Source organism: Poecile atricapillus, chromosome 4 (assembly GCF_030490865.1).
Source record: "Poecile atricapillus isolate bPoeAtr1 chromosome 4, bPoeAtr1.hap1, whole genome shotgun sequence".
Taxonomy (NCBI): Eukaryota; Metazoa; Chordata; class Aves; order Passeriformes; family Paridae; genus Poecile; species Poecile atricapillus.
In genome coordinates, this window is record NC_081252.1 from 67,707,711 (window position 1) to 67,729,238 (window position 21,528).

The 21,528-nt window shown below is 37.2% G+C and overlaps 1 protein-coding gene across 1 annotated transcript in view; it reads right to left on the bottom strand.

Annotated features, from left to right (window-relative positions):
- Positions 1-1,495: 1,495 nt before the first annotated feature.
- The window catches only part of CFAP99 (cilia and flagella associated protein 99), a 52,094-nt gene continuing 32,061 nt past the window's right edge, over positions 1,496-21,528 (bottom strand). Inside the window, exons 9-16 of the mRNA XM_058838115.1 lie at positions 21,161-21,233; positions 17,232-17,320; positions 14,743-14,947; positions 14,071-14,212; positions 13,154-13,305; positions 9,502-9,707; positions 2,283-2,442; positions 1,496-1,663 (exon numbers count right to left, since the gene is read on the bottom strand). Of these exons, the coding sequence (XP_058694098.1) occupies positions 1,496-1,663; positions 2,283-2,442; positions 9,502-9,707; positions 13,154-13,305; positions 14,071-14,212; positions 14,743-14,947; positions 17,232-17,320; positions 21,161-21,233 (1,195 nt within the window). The remainder of the gene's footprint in view (positions 1,664-2,282; positions 2,443-9,501; positions 9,708-13,153; positions 13,306-14,070; positions 14,213-14,742; positions 14,948-17,231; positions 17,321-21,160; positions 21,234-21,528) is intronic.

Genomic DNA, 21,528 nt, shown 5'->3' on the forward strand with positions numbered 1-21,528 from the left:
TCCTTCTCTTCACTCACCTGTGTTCCTTAACTCGTGCCATGGAGCATGAGCCCTACCTGCATTGCCTTTGTGGCCTACTGTTGCATTGTATTAAGACACATGGTATATTCCTGAGGCTCTCCCTCTGATGTGGAATGTGTTAGTTCCTTCCCGGTCACCCCTCCCCTTTGGTTCTTCCCTATTGGTTGTGTCCTGCCCTCCCTACCCCCTTCCCCTCGGTTCAAAAGCCAACGCGGGACATGATTCTTCCTCTTTTCCTGTCCTGGACATCTTCTGATTAAAGCTGGAACTCCGTCCCACCAGGAGAGAGCCTCCTTGTATCCCTAGTCCTTGCTATATTAACTCCCCCCTTCTTCGGACCGTGGCTGGGCGGACGGGGTCTCAGGGGTCAGGGGGATTTTAAAATAGCAGACTACTATAGCATATAGTATAGCATTTACTTGGAGTGAAAAAGACAGCACATTTTATCAACTTGTGGGTTGTGGAAGTGATCTTCACAGCTAGATGGCAATAAAAGAATTCCATTAGACCTCCTTCAATAAAAAGTGAGAAATGCAATGTTGTGAGAGCATTAAAAGCAGCTGCCTGACTCTAATGTCAGTGACAGTCTCCTTCAATTTAAATATTTGCAATAGCCATAATTAAACACTTAGTAATTGGCACTGAGTTAAAATAGAAATACATTACAGAGTCTTACTGCTTGGCAGATTTTAATTCTGATTTATATCATCCTTGGCTTTGTGCCTGGATAAGTTTTGTGATTTAAAGACTGTTTTACACAGTATAGAAATTGTCAGAGGGCGAATTATCTTCTAGGTGAGGAACAGAATTTTTACTTTTTCTGGAAGAATCTCCCTAAATAGATTAATGTTATGTTATCCTTTAACTGTTTAAGGACTGAAGAAATTTATGTCTGCAAATAGAGGGATGGTCTGCCTGGGTCACTGAATCTAGACTCTAACTTCTGGAGGCTTTCACATCACCTAAACCTTCTAAAGAGTTTTTCCCTCATCCTCTAAAACAGTATTGAAACTGACAAACCTCTTACATAGTTACTGTCATGTAAGAAGACATGTTAGGAAATTGAGCTGACCATGCCTTCTGAAAAGATGCATAATGTAAACAAATATTCATTGGGATTTGACCTCACTTTTATTCTTTTGGAAAAATGAGTGTAGCAAACCATGGCATAGTATACAAAACCAGAAATACAGGTCTCAACATTCTTACACAGATATTTACCATTATGCTGTAGGAGCTCTGATGATAAAGTTTCAGTTTCTTGAAGCTTTTGATTCTAGCAGAAAGAAATAATTATATAATTAATTATTATATAAAAGAACATAAAAAATTAAATTATATTACACACCCCCCCATTTTTATTCTGTTGTGCCTGTAAGACCCACATTTTCCTAGTCACACTGTAAAGGTGAAATAAAGAATAAAACTCAACCTTGGATATTTCCAGCAGGCCTGAATTTGTTCCAAATGTATTTTATTTTAGATCAGAGCGCAGTACACAGGCTTTGGCTCCACTTCTTGCTGCCACAATGAGCTCTCTTTTCTGAACTGCTTCTCTGTCCATGAAGCCATGCTGTAGGGTTCTGAAATGTCTTTCCCGACTCTCTTCCAGTTCTTTCCAATGGTTCCATTGCAAAGAATCCTATAGAAAAGACACAGAGAGGATCAGATTGCAGGTGATACAGTGGTTCTCTTTAGAGAATACAATGAACTTCAATTTGATAATCCTGCTGGCTGACAACATGGTTTGTTTGCTAACATGATTGGGAAACTTGTTAGCATCAAACTTGGTGTGATGAACAGAAAAGTGAGCGGACTGGGTTACCCAGTTTAAGATGACTTAAACACTGCTGCAACTCTCCACAAAAGCATGGGAATAATAAACTGTAACATGCCTTGGGTGGGAGAGGGGTGAGCATCCCAGTATGGTGTGATGGGATGTGTGTGATAGGAAGCTGGGAAAGACAAGAGTTGGAGATGAGGTAAGATGCTGTCTTGATGGGATGAGTGTGTGGTGGTAAGAGTGGAAAGGCAGGTGTTGAATGGATGAGCACTGCTCTGTAATAGCAGAACATGTGAAAAGAAAGTGAGGTCAAGGCCACGGCTGGAGAAAATGTGCCTAGGCAGGAGGTGGGGTGTTGCTATTGCCAGCCATGTATGGCACCATCTGCCTCTGCCCCCTTGCCAGTGCTGGCAGTTGAGCAAAGGTCTGTGAACAACAGGTCTATCGCAGAGCTTTTCTCCTTATGTAATAACCAGACCTTGCTTGACACGATTCTGGTTTTCTGGGGAATAATCTTCAAGAGTCCTGCTTGCTTTTTACGTTCCATTGTTTTTTCTACAATTTTCTTCTGCAGGTTTAAAATGCGTTCATCTTTCATGGGCCTTTCACCAGGCTGGAACTTTTTCTTTTCTTCTTGCCTGGAAAGCGAAAAAGAAACAATGAGAAGATAAAATAGTATCATGCCACAGAATAAGTCCATCTGAGCACATATTGCCTTGGTAATAATGAATTTGCTCTTGCTTCTGAGAACCAGTTAGACTCAAAAGAGATTTAAATCATATAACTTGCATGTGGTACTCAAAATTTGCCTCTTTACTGAACAGCATTACTAAACCACATATATTTTTTTCTCACAGGATGCCATGAGGACAATATCTGAAGTACTTCAAGCCTGACATAACATTCTTTAGAAAAAAATGTGCAAAATCTGGGACAATACTGCAGCTCTTTGCTTGTGTGAACTATGGAGTTTGCCTTATATGATCATTAGTATTCATCTTGATTGATGTATTCCTTGGCAAATAAAAGATATCTTTTTTTGTGTAATCCAAATACCCAGATACAGAATTGATGGGATGGTGATATATTAATTAAGATTAGTTGAGCATTATTTAAGATTATGTGAGCATAAATTGATAGCAGCATGTGCAGCATAAAAGTAAGACATACCAGAGATGTTATTGGATAGTCTTCCTTTTTCTCCCCTTTCTATTTTAGCCACTTTTCTGTCCCCTGGAATTTACATTTTGTCTGGTTTTACATATTTTCATCTAATTTACTCGCAACTTCTCCATGTAGGTTACAGCATGTTACAGAGTGACTCATTTAATATCCAGCTTTCTCTTTTATTCAATATTGCCCTCAAATTTAGCTTAGTAAGATCAAATCATAGAGTTAATATTATGTCATGAGCAGCTGTGATTCTCTGGCTAAATTCAGGGCTAAAGCATCAGATCTTCCAAGGAATGTACACAATTGTATAGACATGTTAGCATTGCTAGGTGCAGCTGGCAAAGGATAATTTTATAAAATGTCTTTTTATGTTGCAGTGGTGCAACATTACAATTGCTTTTATTGGAAATCAAAGACTCCAAATGACCCAGAGCAGAGTGCACAGGGGCACTATCCAGCTGATTCTGTAGCTGTCAATTTGTCAGTGGCAGGACTAGCTTCACAGTTTCAAGTTGCCTTTTAAAAATAAATGTTTTACAACTGAACTCTTTTCTTAGATCTTGGGTGTTTTCAGTATAAGGCACACTTCTCAATAAGCTGGCAGATGGGGAAGAAGGAAGAAGTTCCTTCTGATGCTAAACCCATCAATTTGCCTTTAAAAAGTGTCTGTATCAAGAATCCAAGGATCCAAACACTTCTTTCATCTTGGGAGAGATGGCTTTTGCTGGCCTTGTTAGCTTTATCTCTGCTTATAGGAAACTCTCTGTGACAGCAAGTTTTCTTCAGTGCAGCCATTACAGACTAGAGGTCCCCAAATCCTTAGGAACTGGATGAAGGAGAAATATGACCCGTGTTACATACTGAAATGTGAGTGTGAACTCTAAGTAAGGCACACAGTTAAGTTTGGCTTCTCATTTCCAATTGCTTTCCTGAGACACTCCCTGAACCCCTCTGGCCCGTGTCATGCTATCTGGTTAGGATAACATTTCCTTATCCTCTTTAAGCCTGTGATTTACTCTGCTACACTGAGATTAATTTTTAACACAGTATTGTAAATCTAAAAATTGTGTACTATCACTTAATCTAATTGAGGACATGATTTACTTCTATTTGCACTGTATCAAGGCATTGCATTCCAAAGGATATAACAAGAATATAACAGTAAGGTTTTAAGTAAATACTTGATGATTAAATCTTGTCAGATAGAATAAACAACAAAACCTTTCCTTACATGCAAATCCAGATTGTTGTAAATACAATTAAAGGAAATATAGCAAGAGGTTTAACATCAGGAAGTAGCAGCAGCTGTTTCTATATTAACATTGTAAATAGTTGCTTATTTCCAGAGTAATAGTCATTCCTCTTCTACATGTAGTCTTGTTCCAGCCATCTACACTATTCCAAAAAGCTGCCTATCCCATAGATTTTCAGATGCCACATAACAGAAACTCCAAGAGAGGAAGGAATGAAAAATAGAAATTCTAAAATTCTGGTTTTCTGTCATCAGCTGAGAACTTTGAGGGCTCAGGATAGAAAAACCTCTTATGATCTCTGTCACCTCATGTCACATACTTCCTAAGGAAGTAAGGTAACAGCAAGGCAGAGTGGGCTAGTACACAGAAAAATCTTCCCTAAATCAATAGAAAATGATGTGATAATTTATGAAAATTCTTCTCAGTTATATTTTAAAAATGGGGAATTTGAAGACTTGCACAGAGGTTTCCTCCTATAATCTATATTTGGCTCTCCATTTACATTTTCAAACTCCAGCTTTCCATCAAAAGTATGAAGAGATAGATAGATGTATCTCTTGATGTCAGCTCTTAACTGACTCAATAGTTGTAGGAGGTTGAGTAAAAATGACCACTTGACCATTCTAGGCATCAAAATATAAAGCAGCTAAAACTGTATTCATAAGCTCACCTTAAAAAATGGAGTCTTGCACAAAAGCACAAATATTTTTTTAAAAGCAGAATTGCTTATAGTGCAAATAGCAATATTTTAAAAAAGATTCTTGTAGCCTCAGTGAGCAGGGCTTCCTGTACTTCACAGTACCTTGCCTCTTGCTGTCCTGCGCTGTATAATTCTAATTTACTGCAGTTAGCAAAGTGAATGTATCTAACTGTTAACTGTTCACTATTAAGGCAGTCGCTATTTTGATATTTAAGAACACTACACTATTAGACTGATTACTATTTTGTACTAATGTGAGTGATTTAAGCGCTCAACATCTGACTCCCAAAACAATTAACTTATTAAGCACCTAATTTTAGGTGGGGAAATGATTGTCATTCACAACAGTGTTTTCCTCACTTGAAGTAAAAAAATTTGAAGCTGCATAATCAAAGTTCATTTCCTGAATCACAGAATGGCTGAGTCTAGAAGGGACCTCTGGGCATCATCTTGACCACCCCATCAGCTTAAGCAGAGCCACCTTGAGCTGCTTGCCCAGGTCTGTGTCCAGATGGCTTTTGAAGATCTCCAAGGATGGAGACTCCACAACCTTTCTGGACAGCCTGTGCCAATGCTTGGTCACCTTCACAGTAAAAAGTGTTTCCTGATACTCCTCTTGTCCTCTCAGTGACCACCATTGGGAAAAGCCTGGCTTAGTTTTTTTTACAGCTTCTCTTCACATCTTCCTATTTCTGATCCATCATTATTGATAAATTTCCCCCTTCTGTTTCAATGGTAGTGAAGAACTAATTACCTCTTCCTCCTTCTTCTCCTTCTCCTCCTTTTCCTGCTCTGGCTGCCTTCACACTGTGCCCACCCTTCCACACCTCAGGCTAAGAGAGAGAGATTACCCTTCTCTCAGTGTGTGGTCAGTGCCCCTTGTCAGGGAGGGATTTCAGCACTGGCAGTGGCACACTATTGAGATGAAAAATGAGGGATGGGACCACCATAGTATTTAAGATGATTTATTGTTCAAGTAAGCCATATAAGATATCAGTCTCAAAGGTGTGAGATTTGGAGAGAAGCCATAGCTCAATGTAGTCACAGGTTTCTTCTTCACACAGCAATATAGAACATTTTGGTCCAATAGACAGTTAACACGAAACTTGTTTCTACTTAATAACCTATCACTTTTGCTTAATTCTGCCGCACTGGGTCTGTCTTTCAGCCAATAAACTGATAGATCACGTACCCCCACACACCTCTATTATAGCTTCTAGATCCTTAGCCTACCTGTAAGTCACACTATTACAGCTTAAACTCCTCACTATTTTACCTAATATAATTTCTTACTTACTCAAGTAAGTATATATTCTTATGTACAACTATAGGAACATAAGTTTATAATTTTTCTACTGAATGTTTGTGTACCTTTATAATTACATTAACCCAAGCTCTTTCCAAGGCTGCAGATTGAACCCTCCAGCATCTGTGGAAGTTTCTATTTTTCCATTTCCCACAGCAAGGAGAGAAAAAGGAGTACTCTACCATTTTGGCAAACATACCATCATTTGTAATCCAGTGCTGGCATCCCAGTGTGCTAGACCATTACCACAATGTGAGGTGGGGATATAGGGACCTTTTGAGTTGGTGGGAGTCTGTACATCTTCCTCATGTATGAGGAAGTCAAGGAGAATTAATGTTGCTCTCCTCCGACAGCTTTAAATGACCTGAATGGTGAGATTGTCAAAGTCCCAAACTTTGAGTCTGACACAAAGTAACTCTTCCCCCAAACCACAGATAATGTGGATGGGGGGAGCCTCAAACCACCTGATTTGAGCTATTGTGTGATTCTTAGGGCATTAGATTGATAGCAGTAATAGATGTCCCTCACTGGAATGAAAGGGAGTTGTACCTCGAGTACACAGGCATGTAACTTGAGTACATTAGCATGTATTCAAACACACACAAATCTGCTGGTGCTCTAGTTTGAAAGCTGAGAACAGAATTGCTTGTCCACTTCAAATGACAGTGCTGATTTTCAAACTGTGTGAAATTCTAGCAATTAAAGGGATGTCCTGCATATATACCATTCTGCAAGCACTCTCAAAGCCACTGCTGTGATAGATGTCATGGCTTGTAGTCTATTAAAGGCCAATGTTTCTGTAATTTTTCCTGTTCCATTTCCTATTTTGTGTAATATAGCTCATTATATGCTTGCACAATGTGCCTCTTTTGTGTTGATGTATGTCTGTAAATGATATTGAAAAGAACCTGCTTGGTAGGGACCCAATTAAACCCCAGCTGTCACTAAAGCAGGTTTGTTTAGCAGAGTTTAGCTGCCATACTTTAGCTGATTAGCAGTAGCCTTCGACATAACGGAATTTAAGATATAACACATAATTTTTTATTGATGCATAAGGCTAACTAACGAGTACCATTGGTAAAATTTTCTATTCTATCCCTACAATGATGAATCAATTCTGTAAACATAAAAATAAGCTTTTTGTATCTCCTGTGCAGCATATCCAGAATAGAACCCAAACAATTAATCACTCACACTGATTTGAGAGGTATTTCAGGATTCAAGATCTGCAAATAAGGTTTAATACACAAAGCCCATAGTTTGTATAGAGAGAAATAAAACCTGTATGGAAGTGTCTAGCATTTGTAAATGCCATGGTCAGCATGCCGCATTTCTGTATAAATAGAAATAACACCAGAGATCTGGATTCTGTATGAAAATGCATGAAATACACTCCCAAAGAACATTTTCACTATACTATAATGATGCCTTTTTATAGGAGTTACTTCCAAGTTACATACATAAATTGCCTAGGAACCATGGAAAGAAAATATCTTCTAACATCTATAGTGAAACATTTTATTTCTTTATTTAGAAAGCACACAGGGCTCCATTAAAATTACTGTGTAACTTATCAAGAATCTGACCAGATTGACTGATTGATTCAGAGGCTTGAAATTTAGTGTATAATTTAATTTGGATTCTACTATCTTTGGCATGTCTGTTCTAAAAAACATTTCAAATGGTAGAACAGAAAGTGAATCAAAGCTTCCCATTCAAGCATAGCTTATTTCGGGATCAGAACAATTTTACTTCTGAATTAAGCCAAAGAATCTCGTTTAAAGGAACCCAGCCCTATACAAAATGCATGCACTGCATATCTAGCAGGACAGGTGATTCTTTAAACAGGTGCTAGTGAAACAGATTTTATGTAGTTCTTAATGCTTAGTTTGCATCTCTAGTGGAAAGCAGTGGTTTGAGTTGTTCCCACAGGCTTTCACAGTACTGAGTGTTTAGCAACAGGAGTTCATTTCCAGCTCCAACTCCATTTCAGGTTCTTAAGTCTTAAAATCTTTTCTTGATACATGCCATAGAAAAGAAGGTTACTAATCTGTGCAGTCAATCCACTGCAGCTGCACTTATTGATTCATTAAATACATTAAACTATCTTCCTAACTACTAACATAGTAAAACCCCAGTCTTTGGAGATAAACTATCAGCAACAACCAAATTAGAGCTGAGACAAGTGAAAACTAAAGGAATACATCAATACTGCCTTCTGTAACTGAGATGTAGAACTGGATGATAAATGAATAACATGAATTGATCTCTGAGAAGGCACCTTTGGCTATAAATGTGAATCTAAGACACATCTCAAAACATGTGTTTGTAGCCTGATAGAATATGTCTTCTGAATGTCAGCCTGAACATCAGTTAGCAAAATAAATATGGCAAGACAAGGACTTACCTCTCAAAGCCACAGAACAGAAAAGATGAAAGACAATTTGAAAGAAAATAGTGGCAAATATTTAAGATGCAATAAAAATGGTACAAGATCAAGAGGCATGTTGTATACTTTAACACAGGCTTTCTCCTTCTCAGCTTTATTTGTAAATAGCTTTACCTTAGATTTGAAAATGTTTGTGGAAGGGACCTGTCTTCTGCATATCTGAAGCATCTAAGATAGCTATGGATCATTTATGACAATGATTAATAAGTATGATAATTAACAATTAATATTAATAATGAATGCAGAATTTGATCAGAGAGTCTGTAAGCAAAGAATTTCCTTTTTGATCTAATGCTATAACATATTTAATTATAACTTATTGTTGCTATCACAAAATCTTCATCCTAAAATATTTTTACCTTCTAGAATAAAACCTTCTTTTTCACATTACAAATAAAATTCAAGGAAGATAACTACAGCCCTAATATTGATTTAGATGAGAATGAGTAACAACTTCAAGTGGCAAGCTAGAATGGTTCTAATAACATCAAATTAGTTCTGATTAGCTGAAAAGGAACAGAAGAAAGGCAAAACTTCTTTCTAAATATATATTATTGACTCTGAATCCTGGGGCAATACTGTCAACACTAGCCTATGGAGTGTCTTCAGCCATAAATAATGAAAATGACTTGTTAAATCTGATGAAAATTATTTTCAAGATTTAAAAGGAAATCCTGGCCCCAGTGTAATCCTTCACAAAGGTCCTACTGATTTATAAAGGGGCTGTATTTTGCTCTCTACTTGTTCTTCTCAAGGGCTGGCAAAATAATAACAAAGTTGCAATGTCTTAAATGTCGCGTGCTGTTGTATACTGACTTTAAAGCAGCTTCTCGTCCAAGTTCTGCTCTGAATTGGGAAATCTGGTCCAGTGTGTCTAGAAGAAGTCGTTCCTTAGCTTGTTTTTCATGAATTATCTGGTCTCTCTTCTCTTCCTCTGCTGCCTTCTGTGCTTCCTTGAGTAGGGCAAGGCGTTCACGTAGTTCCACTATTGACATTTCACCAAATAAACCATGGCCACCAGTCTAGAGAATGTGAAATACAGGTTTAAATAGTATTGTAAATACCAAGGGGAGAGTAAATTAGTAAAACCAGAATATTTTGATTGTGTTCCAATTCATGCTAAATATATTCTGATTTCTAGAAATATAGGGATGGTTCTAAACTAATTGGTACTTAAAAACTGTTTTTAAAATCTAGAGCATATATTTCATAAAACATTTAAAGAAAAACATTGAAAAATATATAGAAGAATAATCATAAATACAATATATTTGCTGTCAAAAAAATTCTACTTGACTTTTAGTTTTAATTAGACTTTTGAATTTTTAAAATGTGTAAAACTACTTTGTTTTTTTTATGTGTGGAACCAGAACAGACTTTACACTAAAAATATGCATATTTTGTATTTATCTATTTCTAAAGTATGCATTTGATGTATAATGGTATCTACTATTTTTATCTGAAATGACTAGGACTAAACAATGCTTTGTACCCAGAAAATCCAGATCATAATGCCCAAATCTAAAATATTCAAACCTGAATGTTTAATGAAGGCTTTTTAATATCCACTTTGCAATGTGAATGATAATGAGATTTTGAGATCTAAAGAGACTTCTGCACTTTAGTTTGCAAACAAAGATGGATTGTTTGCAAACAGCTTTGTGAAGGCTTTAACTTTTTGGCCCTTGCTTTTATATATTCTTTTCCTTTCTTTCAAGTCCACCATTAAACCATGTCCTTAGGTGTCATGTCTCATCTCCAGGGATTGCAACACAACCACTGCCCTGGACAGTGTTTCAAAGCATGACAACCTTTTCTCAGAAGAAATTTTTCCTAGTGCCCAATATAATCCTCCGCTGGTGCAATCTGAGGCCACTTCATCTTGTCCTATCGCTTGTTACTTGGGAGTTAAGAAGAACGCTCACCTTGCTACAACCTCAGTTTGCCTGCATGAATGGAAAACTTGTATAAACCTACACAAATAGTGAGCTCCTGTGTAGCTTTCTTTGCAAAATTTAATCCATTTCACTCCAACTAATATTCTTTTGTCTATCTCAACATCAGGTGGTACACACCTTTACTGAACATCTTGTACCAAAGCACATTAAAAAAAAACCCCTTTTAGTGAATACTGAGTGTGTTGTTGGCAGAATAGTAGTGATCTTTCTGTTTGTGATCTTTTCCCAAAACTGAACATGAAAGGGAAGGAAAAGAAGCTAGAAAAGAGAAGGATGTTCCATCATAGATAGATGCTCAGACAATTCAGTTTGCCTTGAAGAACTGACTGCAATTCATTCCCTCTTCCCTGGTCTGGGATGCCATCTAAGCAGACTAATCAGGTGCTCGTCCTCCAGTGATCATTCTCTGGCTCTTCCAAGCATGTCCATGAAACAGATGGAAAGCCAAGAGAGATGAAGAAGACAACAAGGGGACTGGGTGATAAGTGGCCAGAAACAGCAAAGACACAAAACAGAATATGACAAACAATCGGGCTTGGCTTTCTCTGCTATAAGATTTCCAGCAGTTTTGGTCTTCATAGCTTCTTTTCCTAAAGCTTCAAAAGCTGAGTTAGTAAAAAGATATCATCATTATTTTTCATTTAAAAGCTGGTTGTGCAATATTGTCTCAGTGGTTTCTGCTTCTGTGCTCTGTGTGTCTGCCAATCACCTAAACAATGATTACCAGTAGCATCAGTAGATAATTGGTAAAAGAGTTCAGTGTTAGGCAGTCTTTATTTTTACATAAGAATATGTATTTTCGAAAAAGATGTTCTACCATAGGTTAATGAAATAGTATTATGGTTGTTCTGGATTGACAGCTGGACTGGATAATCTTGAAGGTCTCTTCCAGCCTTGCTGATTCTGTGATCTTCACAGCTTTCACTTGAGAGTGATTTGCAAATAGCAAGTGCCATAATACTTTGCTTCTAGTTTAAACTAGTCAATGACCTTTGAGTCATATTCACAGCAAGTGAAAGGGAAATGTTTTGCAACAGGGTATATATCTATATATCTATATATCTGTATATCTAAATATCTATATATCTATATATCTGTATGTATGTATATATGTACTTATGTATGCATGTATCTATCTATCTATCTCTCTATCTATCTATCTATCTATCTATCTATCTATCTATCTATCTATCTATCTCAGTGGTAGTGTTTGAGCATGTCAAGCAGACATCAAAGGCATCTAGGAAAGAGAATTTGCTTGAGGCATAGAGTGGTAGAAGCTGAATGTTTAGAGTGTCTGCATTTCAAAAATGCTCAGTGAAGCCAGTGAAGTGGTTCCTAAAATAAGAAAAGTTCTATACTTATGCAGCAGATACTGCTGGTGTTTAAGCAACTAAAGTGCCATGAAGAGAAGAACTGGTACTTTAATAATTAGGAGAATGAATGGGAATCTTATGGAAAAATACTTAATTTCACTAACCCTGAAAAAGCCTTTTGTAGAAAGAAAAACAGGGCAAGCTATCACCAAAAGTGTGCCAATTCACTAGAGTCTTGCTGTAGTAGTCAGTATAAAGAAACAGTGAAGTTGTGATACAGAACCACAGAACAATTTGAGTTGGAAGGGACCTTAAAGACCAGCTAGTCCAAATGCCCTGCCATGGCCAGTAACATCCACATGACCAGGTTGCTTCAATCCCCATCAAGCCCAGCCTTGAACACTTCCAGGGATGGGGCATCCACAACTTTTCTGGGTAACCTGTGCCAGTGGCTCATCACACTCATTGTAAAAAATGTATTTCTTATGTCCAATCTGCTAATCTGCTTCTGATTAAGTTAACAAATAAAATAAGTTTTCTGGATGCTGCCTACGTCTTGGCATTGCAGAGCCTAATCTCAGGCATATGAGCTGTGCATCAACAGCAAGTCCAATAAGTTTGAGATACAGTTAATACAGTTACTATAAACTATAGACTTACACACACAAGTCATTTACACAGAATTGTAACAGCTCAGAAAGTTTTGGTTCTCTTGACAATCTCTTTCATATACCTGAATGTAGACAGTTTTGAAAACAAAGGAAATTAATCTTGCTAATTACCATGGCCATGGCCATCACCACTGCAATATAACTACGTATACATCAGTCCAAACTTTGTGTTGACCCAGTTCTTACCCTGACTGACAAATCTTTGAATTTGTGAAGATGCATAGAACATATTGTAATCACTGTCCAGTCTCTTTTTGGAAGATATTGGGAAACTCAGATCCTATTGGCAAAATTCAAAGAGGGTTCAAGAGGACTAAGATTTAACTTGCCATCAGAATATTCTTCTTGATAAAAGTTTAATTTTATAGACTTTGTCAATGTTCCATTTCAGGTCTAACTTTTGTCATGCAATATGAAAAAATATGACGTGGATGGGGGTCACTTTGTATTTCATCCATCCAGACCGTGATATATCTGCAGTACACATTTATGTAAAACCAGTAGTTTTTCCTTTTGAGCTTACCTCTGTTAAATCAACAAACTTGTGTCTGATGGTAGGTATAGACTCAATAGCTCGTATTTGTTGAATTAGTTCGTATCTTTTCCTATCCTTTTCCTCCTTTTCTTCTAAAGCTTGCCGGAGAAGTTCTCCACTTTCTTCACAAACCTGCTGAACTGAAAGATAAGAATTAATCTCAGTTAGCTCTTTGCCTATTTTAAAAAGTAGTCCATCTGGAGGAAAATTCATATGCATTCATGAATAGTGATAACAATACTGATCTAAAGGTACTTGAGGAACAGTCTGGTATTGGTGGGAGGAATCATTAAAGAAACAAATGAGTACTTCCCATCCTCACCATCTATCTTTCTATTCAGCAGATAAACATACTATATACATACACAGACACTTTGAATTACTGCTTTGTAATTTCTGTTCTCATTTGTACATAGTGTTTCATTACTTAATAAAAGGATATTATAAAATAGAAAATATTTGTAGTCTTCCGAGCTATGTATCTCCTTGAAATGACTGAATTGCAAAGGTTGGTAGGCTCTGCTAGTCCATTTTGGAGTGACTAACACTCTTTGCCTGCCTCAATCCTTATGAGTACAAATATGGAGATACACAAGCAGAGAAGTCTGCATTTGACAAAAAGTAGAGTCATTTACATGTACTACTTTCAGATGGAAGGGAAACTGCTTGCAGGACATTAGTGATGTATTTATCCTGTTTAAATGCAGAGTAATTCCCATGACCAGATAGATTTTTTTGATCTACCCATTACTAGCTGATTCCTGAATTCATATTCGTACGTTCATGGATCTTTCCCTCAATTTCACTTTCCCTTCTGTAAAAATTGTAATTGGTCCACTAAAAGAAAGATTATGTTAGTTGGGGATATTTAGCATCACCTCTCATTTTTTTGGCAATATATATACCTATCTGTTGTTTGTATTCCTGGATCTTTGCTTTTACTTGCTTTACATTCTTGTGTCCTTCCATGACTTGTTCCACCAGCTCCTTCATTTCTTTCTGTTCCTGTAGACGTTTCTCTGCATACAGGTGCATCAGTTCTGCTTTCTAAATCACAAACAAACAGGTGAATACAACTCCTGATAAGTGGTGATCAGGATGCCTCAAATTATTGAAACAGGGCAAGGACAATTGGATTCAAACTACTACATCATCCACAAAAGTAGTGAAGGACAGTGGCTGGGGACAAGAAAGAGACACATTTTTCTCATTTTAACAAGATAAAGAAATCAGTTATATATTGTTGATTTCAATGCTAATAGTGCTTAGTATCTCAGTATCTGTTCAAAAAGGATTTGCATAATGACAGAATATAGGAGAGCATGCTTTGACTTTCTGCTTTTATTCAATTTACCTCATAAGTGTTAATCAAATGAAAAAAAAAAACTTGTAAAAAGTACTTTCATGTATAAGCATTGCTGTATCTGGAAGTTATAGCCCTCTTTTTCCTTTGTTTGCAGACTCCAGTGAGTAAAGACACTGCATAGAATTTTACACCTCTAATAGTAGGTATCATCTGTGCTATGATTTGCACAGATTGGAAGTCATCGAAATTTGAGCATCCCTGTATGTATTACCTCTTCTCTCAATAGATCAGCTTTCTTCTTATTTTCTTGGATTACATTCTGATGGGCTAGAACTGCCTCTTCATAACTCAGTTTTCCTTGAAGCCTCCTACACTCTATTTCAGCCAGCTGTTCTTCCAAATCTTTCCCACGCATCTGTTTCTGCCATTCCAGGAATTCAGATGGGTCTCCAGCCCCTTGCTGCAAATTTTCAATTCTGCAGGAGAGGAAAAAAGTATACTATTTTAGGGATCTGGCTTCATAGCCCTGCCTTGGTTCATAAAACCTTTCCAGTAGCCTTTGATGAAAAGTGTTTGATCTCTGCAGAGAAAAAAGGCAGTCATCACAAAGTTGTTTGACAGATGTATTTTAATTCTGGTCTAAGAGGTGTTCCTACTAGGTGTAAAGCCTGAGAAAGCCAGACTGAAAAAAAGTGCATGAGAACATGGACCTGAAAGTTTTCAGTAAAACAAAGCCCCAAGAGAGGGCAAACTTTAGCTATGTAAGGATTCTCATAAAGAGCAGAGAGAATCAGGGATGTACATTTTCTCAGAGGACTGCTTTGCTTAGAGGTAGAAAGAACAAATAACTTTTCTCTTTGGCAATCTTCTTGTCGACTTTAACACTGAGAACAAAAAACTTCTGCATAACACTATTTCTGTTTTCTATTTTTTCAATTAAATAATATTGCTGTAATGAGGCAAAGAAGTATTCAGCTGTTAAGGAAAGTCACATCCCTATTTTTTGTGCTCAGCTGAGAGAGAAAAACATAGCAAAGCCCTGAGGCAGGCCCATCAAAGTCCTGCAGCACAGGAGGGAATGAGCCAATAACTAGGGCAGAGACACAAACATGGAGTGAATTGCCTCCTAATGCTGCCCCCCAATGCATGTACATGTGATACATCTATCACTCCATATATCTATATATATTTATCTCTCTATATATGTATCTGTATATATATATATATATATATCAGTCTTTTTGTTAAATGCAGTTGAAGATTAAAACTCATTAATATAAAATAGTATCAAGTTACAGGGAACTATTCCTTAGTGATTCTGTGTGATTCTCTGATTTTGCTGAGTGGAACAAATTCTGCCAGCTGGAGTGAACAGTAGCATATGTAATATGGAAGAACATCAATATATGTGAATAGCTGATAACAGAACCTGAGTGATGTTTAATATCTACCTGCTAAAATCCTGATGCATGAATCAAAGCCTGCTAGGTTCAAAGATCAAATCCAAACTTACACAGTCTTTCCAGGACTTAAAATACCATCAATATTTAGTGCTTAGCCTGCTAAGACAGGTGGATTAGAAGTTATACTAAGCAAGATAACATAAGTTTTATCTTTGTGAAGTTTTTTTGTGAAAATGTTATGTGATTCTAGCTGTAGAATACAACCTTCAGTGGCCATCCAGGATTCATCCTCTCCTAGTAAACATCCTCTGAAAACCTGTGTTGCTGAATAAGGAGGAATCCTAATGTCAGGATTTCTTAGAGTGCTAAATGCACAAAAGGACCTGCAACCTCTTATTTACACCCCTTCCCTACCGCCCTGGATTCAATGCTTGTGTTCAAAGAGAGTTCTGCTGCAGTGTGACTGTCTAACACTGGATGGGACTGGAGTGAAAAGAACGGTGTGAGGAAAAGCTATGAAAAGTTCTGGTTGGTATGTGTGTAGATTCTTCCCAGGAGACACATTGGAGCCTGGCTTAACAGCTTTGGTCCTTGCCTAAGCTACTCTACAGATCAGCCTGCACCCAGCCCAGGGCCGAGTTGACCCTGCCTTGTTGACTTGGCTTCCTGGCTGGACCTCGGCCCAGACTTGTCCCTTTGGACCCTCATAGCACCCTTGGCTGACCCTGCTGTCTGTCCCTGGATCTGTCCTGCCACCTGCCAGGGGACCGTGGAGCTGCTGTCAGTGAGGACACTGTCCCTACATGTCCTGCTGTCACTCTCAGCTCTTGGCTTATCTTGCTTTAAGGAACAGCACATTCTTATTGTCCTATATCTTAATGTGATAGAAATGGACAGGTATTTTTATGTACATATAAACAAGTTCAACTATCAAACTTGGCATGTAGCTGACCACAACCATTGAAGAAAATGGAGATATATGAAATTATTTGGCTTAATATACTCATCTTGTACAAAGGACACAGAAATAGATGTGTATTCGGGTCATTCTTTAGTCTGGAAGATTGGAATAAATATAAAAGTGATCCCTCTTGGACTTTGCAAGTGGACACTAGCCAGAGTGCTAAATCAGTAACACTGTACAGCATCTACACAAAAAAGAATTACTTTATTGTAGACTTTTTCTTCAGTCCACTTCACTTCTCTCTTCATTTGTCAACTGTTTTTATAGAATGGAATGCCCTACAATAGATCCATTAGTTTAGTTTACCTGGAACTTACATAATTATTTTTGATGTAGTTCATTATCCTATATCCAGGGATGTGGAAAGCAATCCTAGGTGGAGCATGGTCATACCTTTTGAGCTCCTCTTCCAATTTCCGCTGGTAGAGGGCACCCTCCCTCAAAATAGCTGCTGTGTTTAATTTAATGGGTATATTGTCAATCTGTCAGGAAAGGGAATGTATATTCCATAGTTAGTGATGTAAACCATAAAACAGAGTATAAAAACATCTCAGTGGGTTAAATAAATTGACCCAAGACAGCATAAATTTTGCTTAAAGCATTCATCTAGCATTAATCTGACATTCACAATGAAATTGCATGCTGTTCATAAACCACTCAAGCTGCTTAAGAAATCAGCGAAGTCCCCCAAGTGGATTATAAATTTGTAATCACTCTTGGACCATGTCAAATCCCATAGAATGTCTTCACTTCCTTTCATATTTTCCATTGCTCATATACATTGTGCGAAAGGATTTGATCTGTTTTGGACAAAGACAATAAACTGCCTCTCTGTAAGAGTCAGTTAGCCAAAACACTGAAGTAAAACAAAAGCAGCACCTTTCATAGGAAGATCTTAGAAAAATATTTATAAATAATCACTATTACAATGTAGAAGTATTTCCAAGACAACTGGAATCACCCATTGCTTTATCTATTTTCTTGACAGTAGAAGTGGAGAACAGTTCTCAATGACTTTCAGGCCTCAGGGTGGAGGACTTGGACTAGATCCTGTGGCTGCTTTGTTAACTCTTCAAAGTATTGTGTTAAGACTGACTCCCAGACAACTTCTAAATACTGAGGGAGGAAAGGATCAATTTCTCTGCCAGTTAAAATTGTTCCCTGCACAGGTAGGGTATTCAGAGAAAATGGGTCACCTTTGCAGACACATGTAAGAGACCTGATCTGAACCAAGGCAAAGCAGTGCTGCTGAAATAAGAACTGGGATCATTCCTGCAGAAAACAAAGCTTAATCATAACACGTTTGACTTAAATCCAGACAAGTTCTGTGTTCAGAATTCAAACATGTATTTAAATTCCAAATGAAGAACTTCATGAGTAGCTGAGAAACAGATGCACAGAATCACTCAAGCTACATACTGCAAATATTGTATGCAGAAATATGAACTGAAGTTTCCTGATATACATAACTGGAAAAAGCATGTGTTATAAATTATATTAATTAGGTAGGTTGAGGATTGCAAACACATTCTATCACCTAGAATTCACTAAGTAAAATTACTGTTTTCACACTCATAGCATATTTTAATGCAAAAAATGAATTACCTGTCAGTTTCTTGAAAAAATGATGATAACTTGAAGAATTTAGGAAAAGAATCCAAACCAATGTATTTTATTTATTTTGCTTGACTTACTATGACTTCCTAATGCCCAATGTCATTTTACCTTTTGATCTGCATCTCAACACATCTCAAAGGCTTCTGCATTATATGAACAGTTTGTATTTTAAGCCTGTACTGTGTATAACATGTTTCCTTAATGAAGACATTTTCTTTGACACATGTAGAGGTTTCCATACTTTTGACAGTTTTCTGTGTACACAGATTTCATGTTCTGTATTTACCAACTGTAATTTGGTAACAGTTATGGAAATACCTTCAACTTCAGTTTCACAGTCTATTGGCCAGAAATCTGTCTGACAATGAAACAGAAATACAGCGATATAGTCAAAATAACTAGGACTCCCAAGACATGTGCAGGCAGGTGTAAGTAAAATAAGTGAATAGATTCTTCTGTCATATAGTATCAAGGAAGTTCTGAATTTTACTCATTCTCGTCCTGTCATGAGGTATCTTCCCTTTTTTCATGATGAGAAAATGGAAGTAAGTGGGAAAACTACAGAACATTAATTCTTGTGGAAAAGTATCATATTCACTATTGCCACCTAATGAACATGCAACAGCTCACTAAAACAAATAAATATGCAAATAGCAAATATGATATGAGCAAGAGGCAGACTGAGACAGAGTGGTGATACATTTGTACTGTCTCATTCTCCCAGTGAAAAGGATGAATAGATACTTTGGTACAGCAAGAGAAATAATTTGCTGCTACACATAATATATGTCTCTAAAAAGAAAAAAAAATCATATACTGTGGGTGTTCTAAAAATAGGAAACAAAATACTAGTTGTTTAAAACATTATATAATTTCATTAGTTTGAAGATGATTAAAATTATATATATATACCTTAGATAAACCATCCTCTTAGGATTTATCTATTCAGAGAGTTGCACAGGCAGGAAGGCAACAGGAATAGAAAGTATTTTAAAAGTCAGTAACAATATGCCTATCTCTGCTTGAAAGTTACAGCAGCATCTTGAATATCACCTAACCAACCTTAAGGCAAATGTGTTTAGATAAGATAAAACTGTTTATGCATCTAGAGGAGATACTAGCAAGTTTTAGAAGTGGCCCTAATCAATAACAGAGGATGCCAGATCCATATTTTTCTTGATGCAGTTTAGGCAGATGTCATGACTCTTGTTAAGTCTTCACTAAAGTTTTATTATTTTATATTATCAGGAAGGGCAATGGGATATACAGTTTTGAACTGAGCCTATGTAATTACAGGTCACATGTGTTTAACTATGTAAATATTTCCTGTTTTGGGGGTTTCTTTCTTTTTGTGCAAAATTAACTAGGATCTTATTACCTTGCTGTAATTTAAATGCTGCTGGACTGTAAGCAAGCAGACTGAGTAGCTGATACTGTTACTAAAGATAACTTCAGTGTGTGATAAATGCCAGACAGGCTTTAGAAATACCTGCCAGATGCCCAGTCCCCCAAGTGGAGAACCAATCTTCTCACAGCATTTACGAGCTGTACCTAAATACACAGTTTTAAAGAGTAGGCAGACCTGCTCACAACATATTTGAGACCACAATACAAGCACAGCTGAAATTATTCTGCATAAGAACTTGGAACAAATTAAAGGTGTCAGATAGAACAGCATAAGACTGAAGATTATCTCTAGTGCAGTTATTGCAGAAACAGCAATGTGAGTTTTCATGTGTTCCATTCCACTGTTAAGGCTGAATGGCTCTTTTCCCATGTTTACAATTCTCTGACCCTTGAAAATTCTACAAGGGAAGAAATCAGGATAGTGGATTTCATGACCTCAGTGTGTGTCTGAAGGAAACAAGGCAAACATCCAGCCTGATTGTATATTGTGTATCAGACAGTCGTTAGCTGGAATGATTGCTCAGCATTCTTTAGGATCTCATTTTGAAACAATGATGTACTGATGCAAGATTCTTCTGTCCTTATGCTGAGTTCTTAAACCAAGGTTCCACATTCCTTTTTTTGCTGGAGACAATTCTCATTTTATACTATTTTACATAAAATCTTCTCCCTTTGTAACTGAAAACACTATTATGGTTACATTGTGCAACTGCACACAATTTACTTCAGGGACCCAAAAGGTTTTGATCACCCTGACCAGTCTCACTCAGGACTGGCCTGGGAGCACCAGTTGGACTCAGAAATGGGCTTCAGTTTCCATTATGCTGGGGATTCTTCCACTCCTGGTCTCCATTTCTGTCTCCTGCTGTCATGGACCTGGGTTGCTGTTGTAGCTTTGTCTCCTGACTCGAATTTTGGGTGGACCCCAAACCTGATTTGTTACCTTGTTTTATCCAAGGTGCTGTCAGCAGAACCTGTCACTGCCACCAACCTCCTCACATTCAGATACTGTGTCCTGCTTGGTGAGGGCACTGCCTGTGCTTTCATCACCTTTGGCTCCTTATTTCTCTTTTGTCATGGAGTAGTCCTGCTCTTGTCACTCCCTGACCATTTCTTTACAGATTATTAAAGGTGCATAGGACAAAATCTATTAACCATAGACCCAATCCATCCCATGTTCTTGACCAAAGAATTTAGTGTAAAACCATGGATTTAAGTTGAGTTTCCATCATCACAAGATTTGCATGTGTATCAAATTTTCAAGTACATTTGACAACAGTTCCTTAAAGGTTGCTCACCTTGCTTTGGATCCTTTGAGCCTTGAATGCTGGTTTACTCTGCATACTCTCATGTATGCTCTGCGGTTCAAACCAAAAATACATTATTTAATTTCAGAAACAAATTTTCAATTACTCAGCAGAAGATATGACATATTTATCAAAACTAACACTTGAATTTTCATCAAATTTTTTTTGAGAATAACAAATACACAGGGGACATATCTTGGAATTGTAATATACACAAAAAACTTGCTATGTACACCCAACCTAGTGGGAATATGACCATACAAAGGTAGGTCCAAATATTGACTAAAATAATGCTAGTGATTCTTTCTTTGACTACGAAATATTACTTACATATACATATATATATATATGAATATATT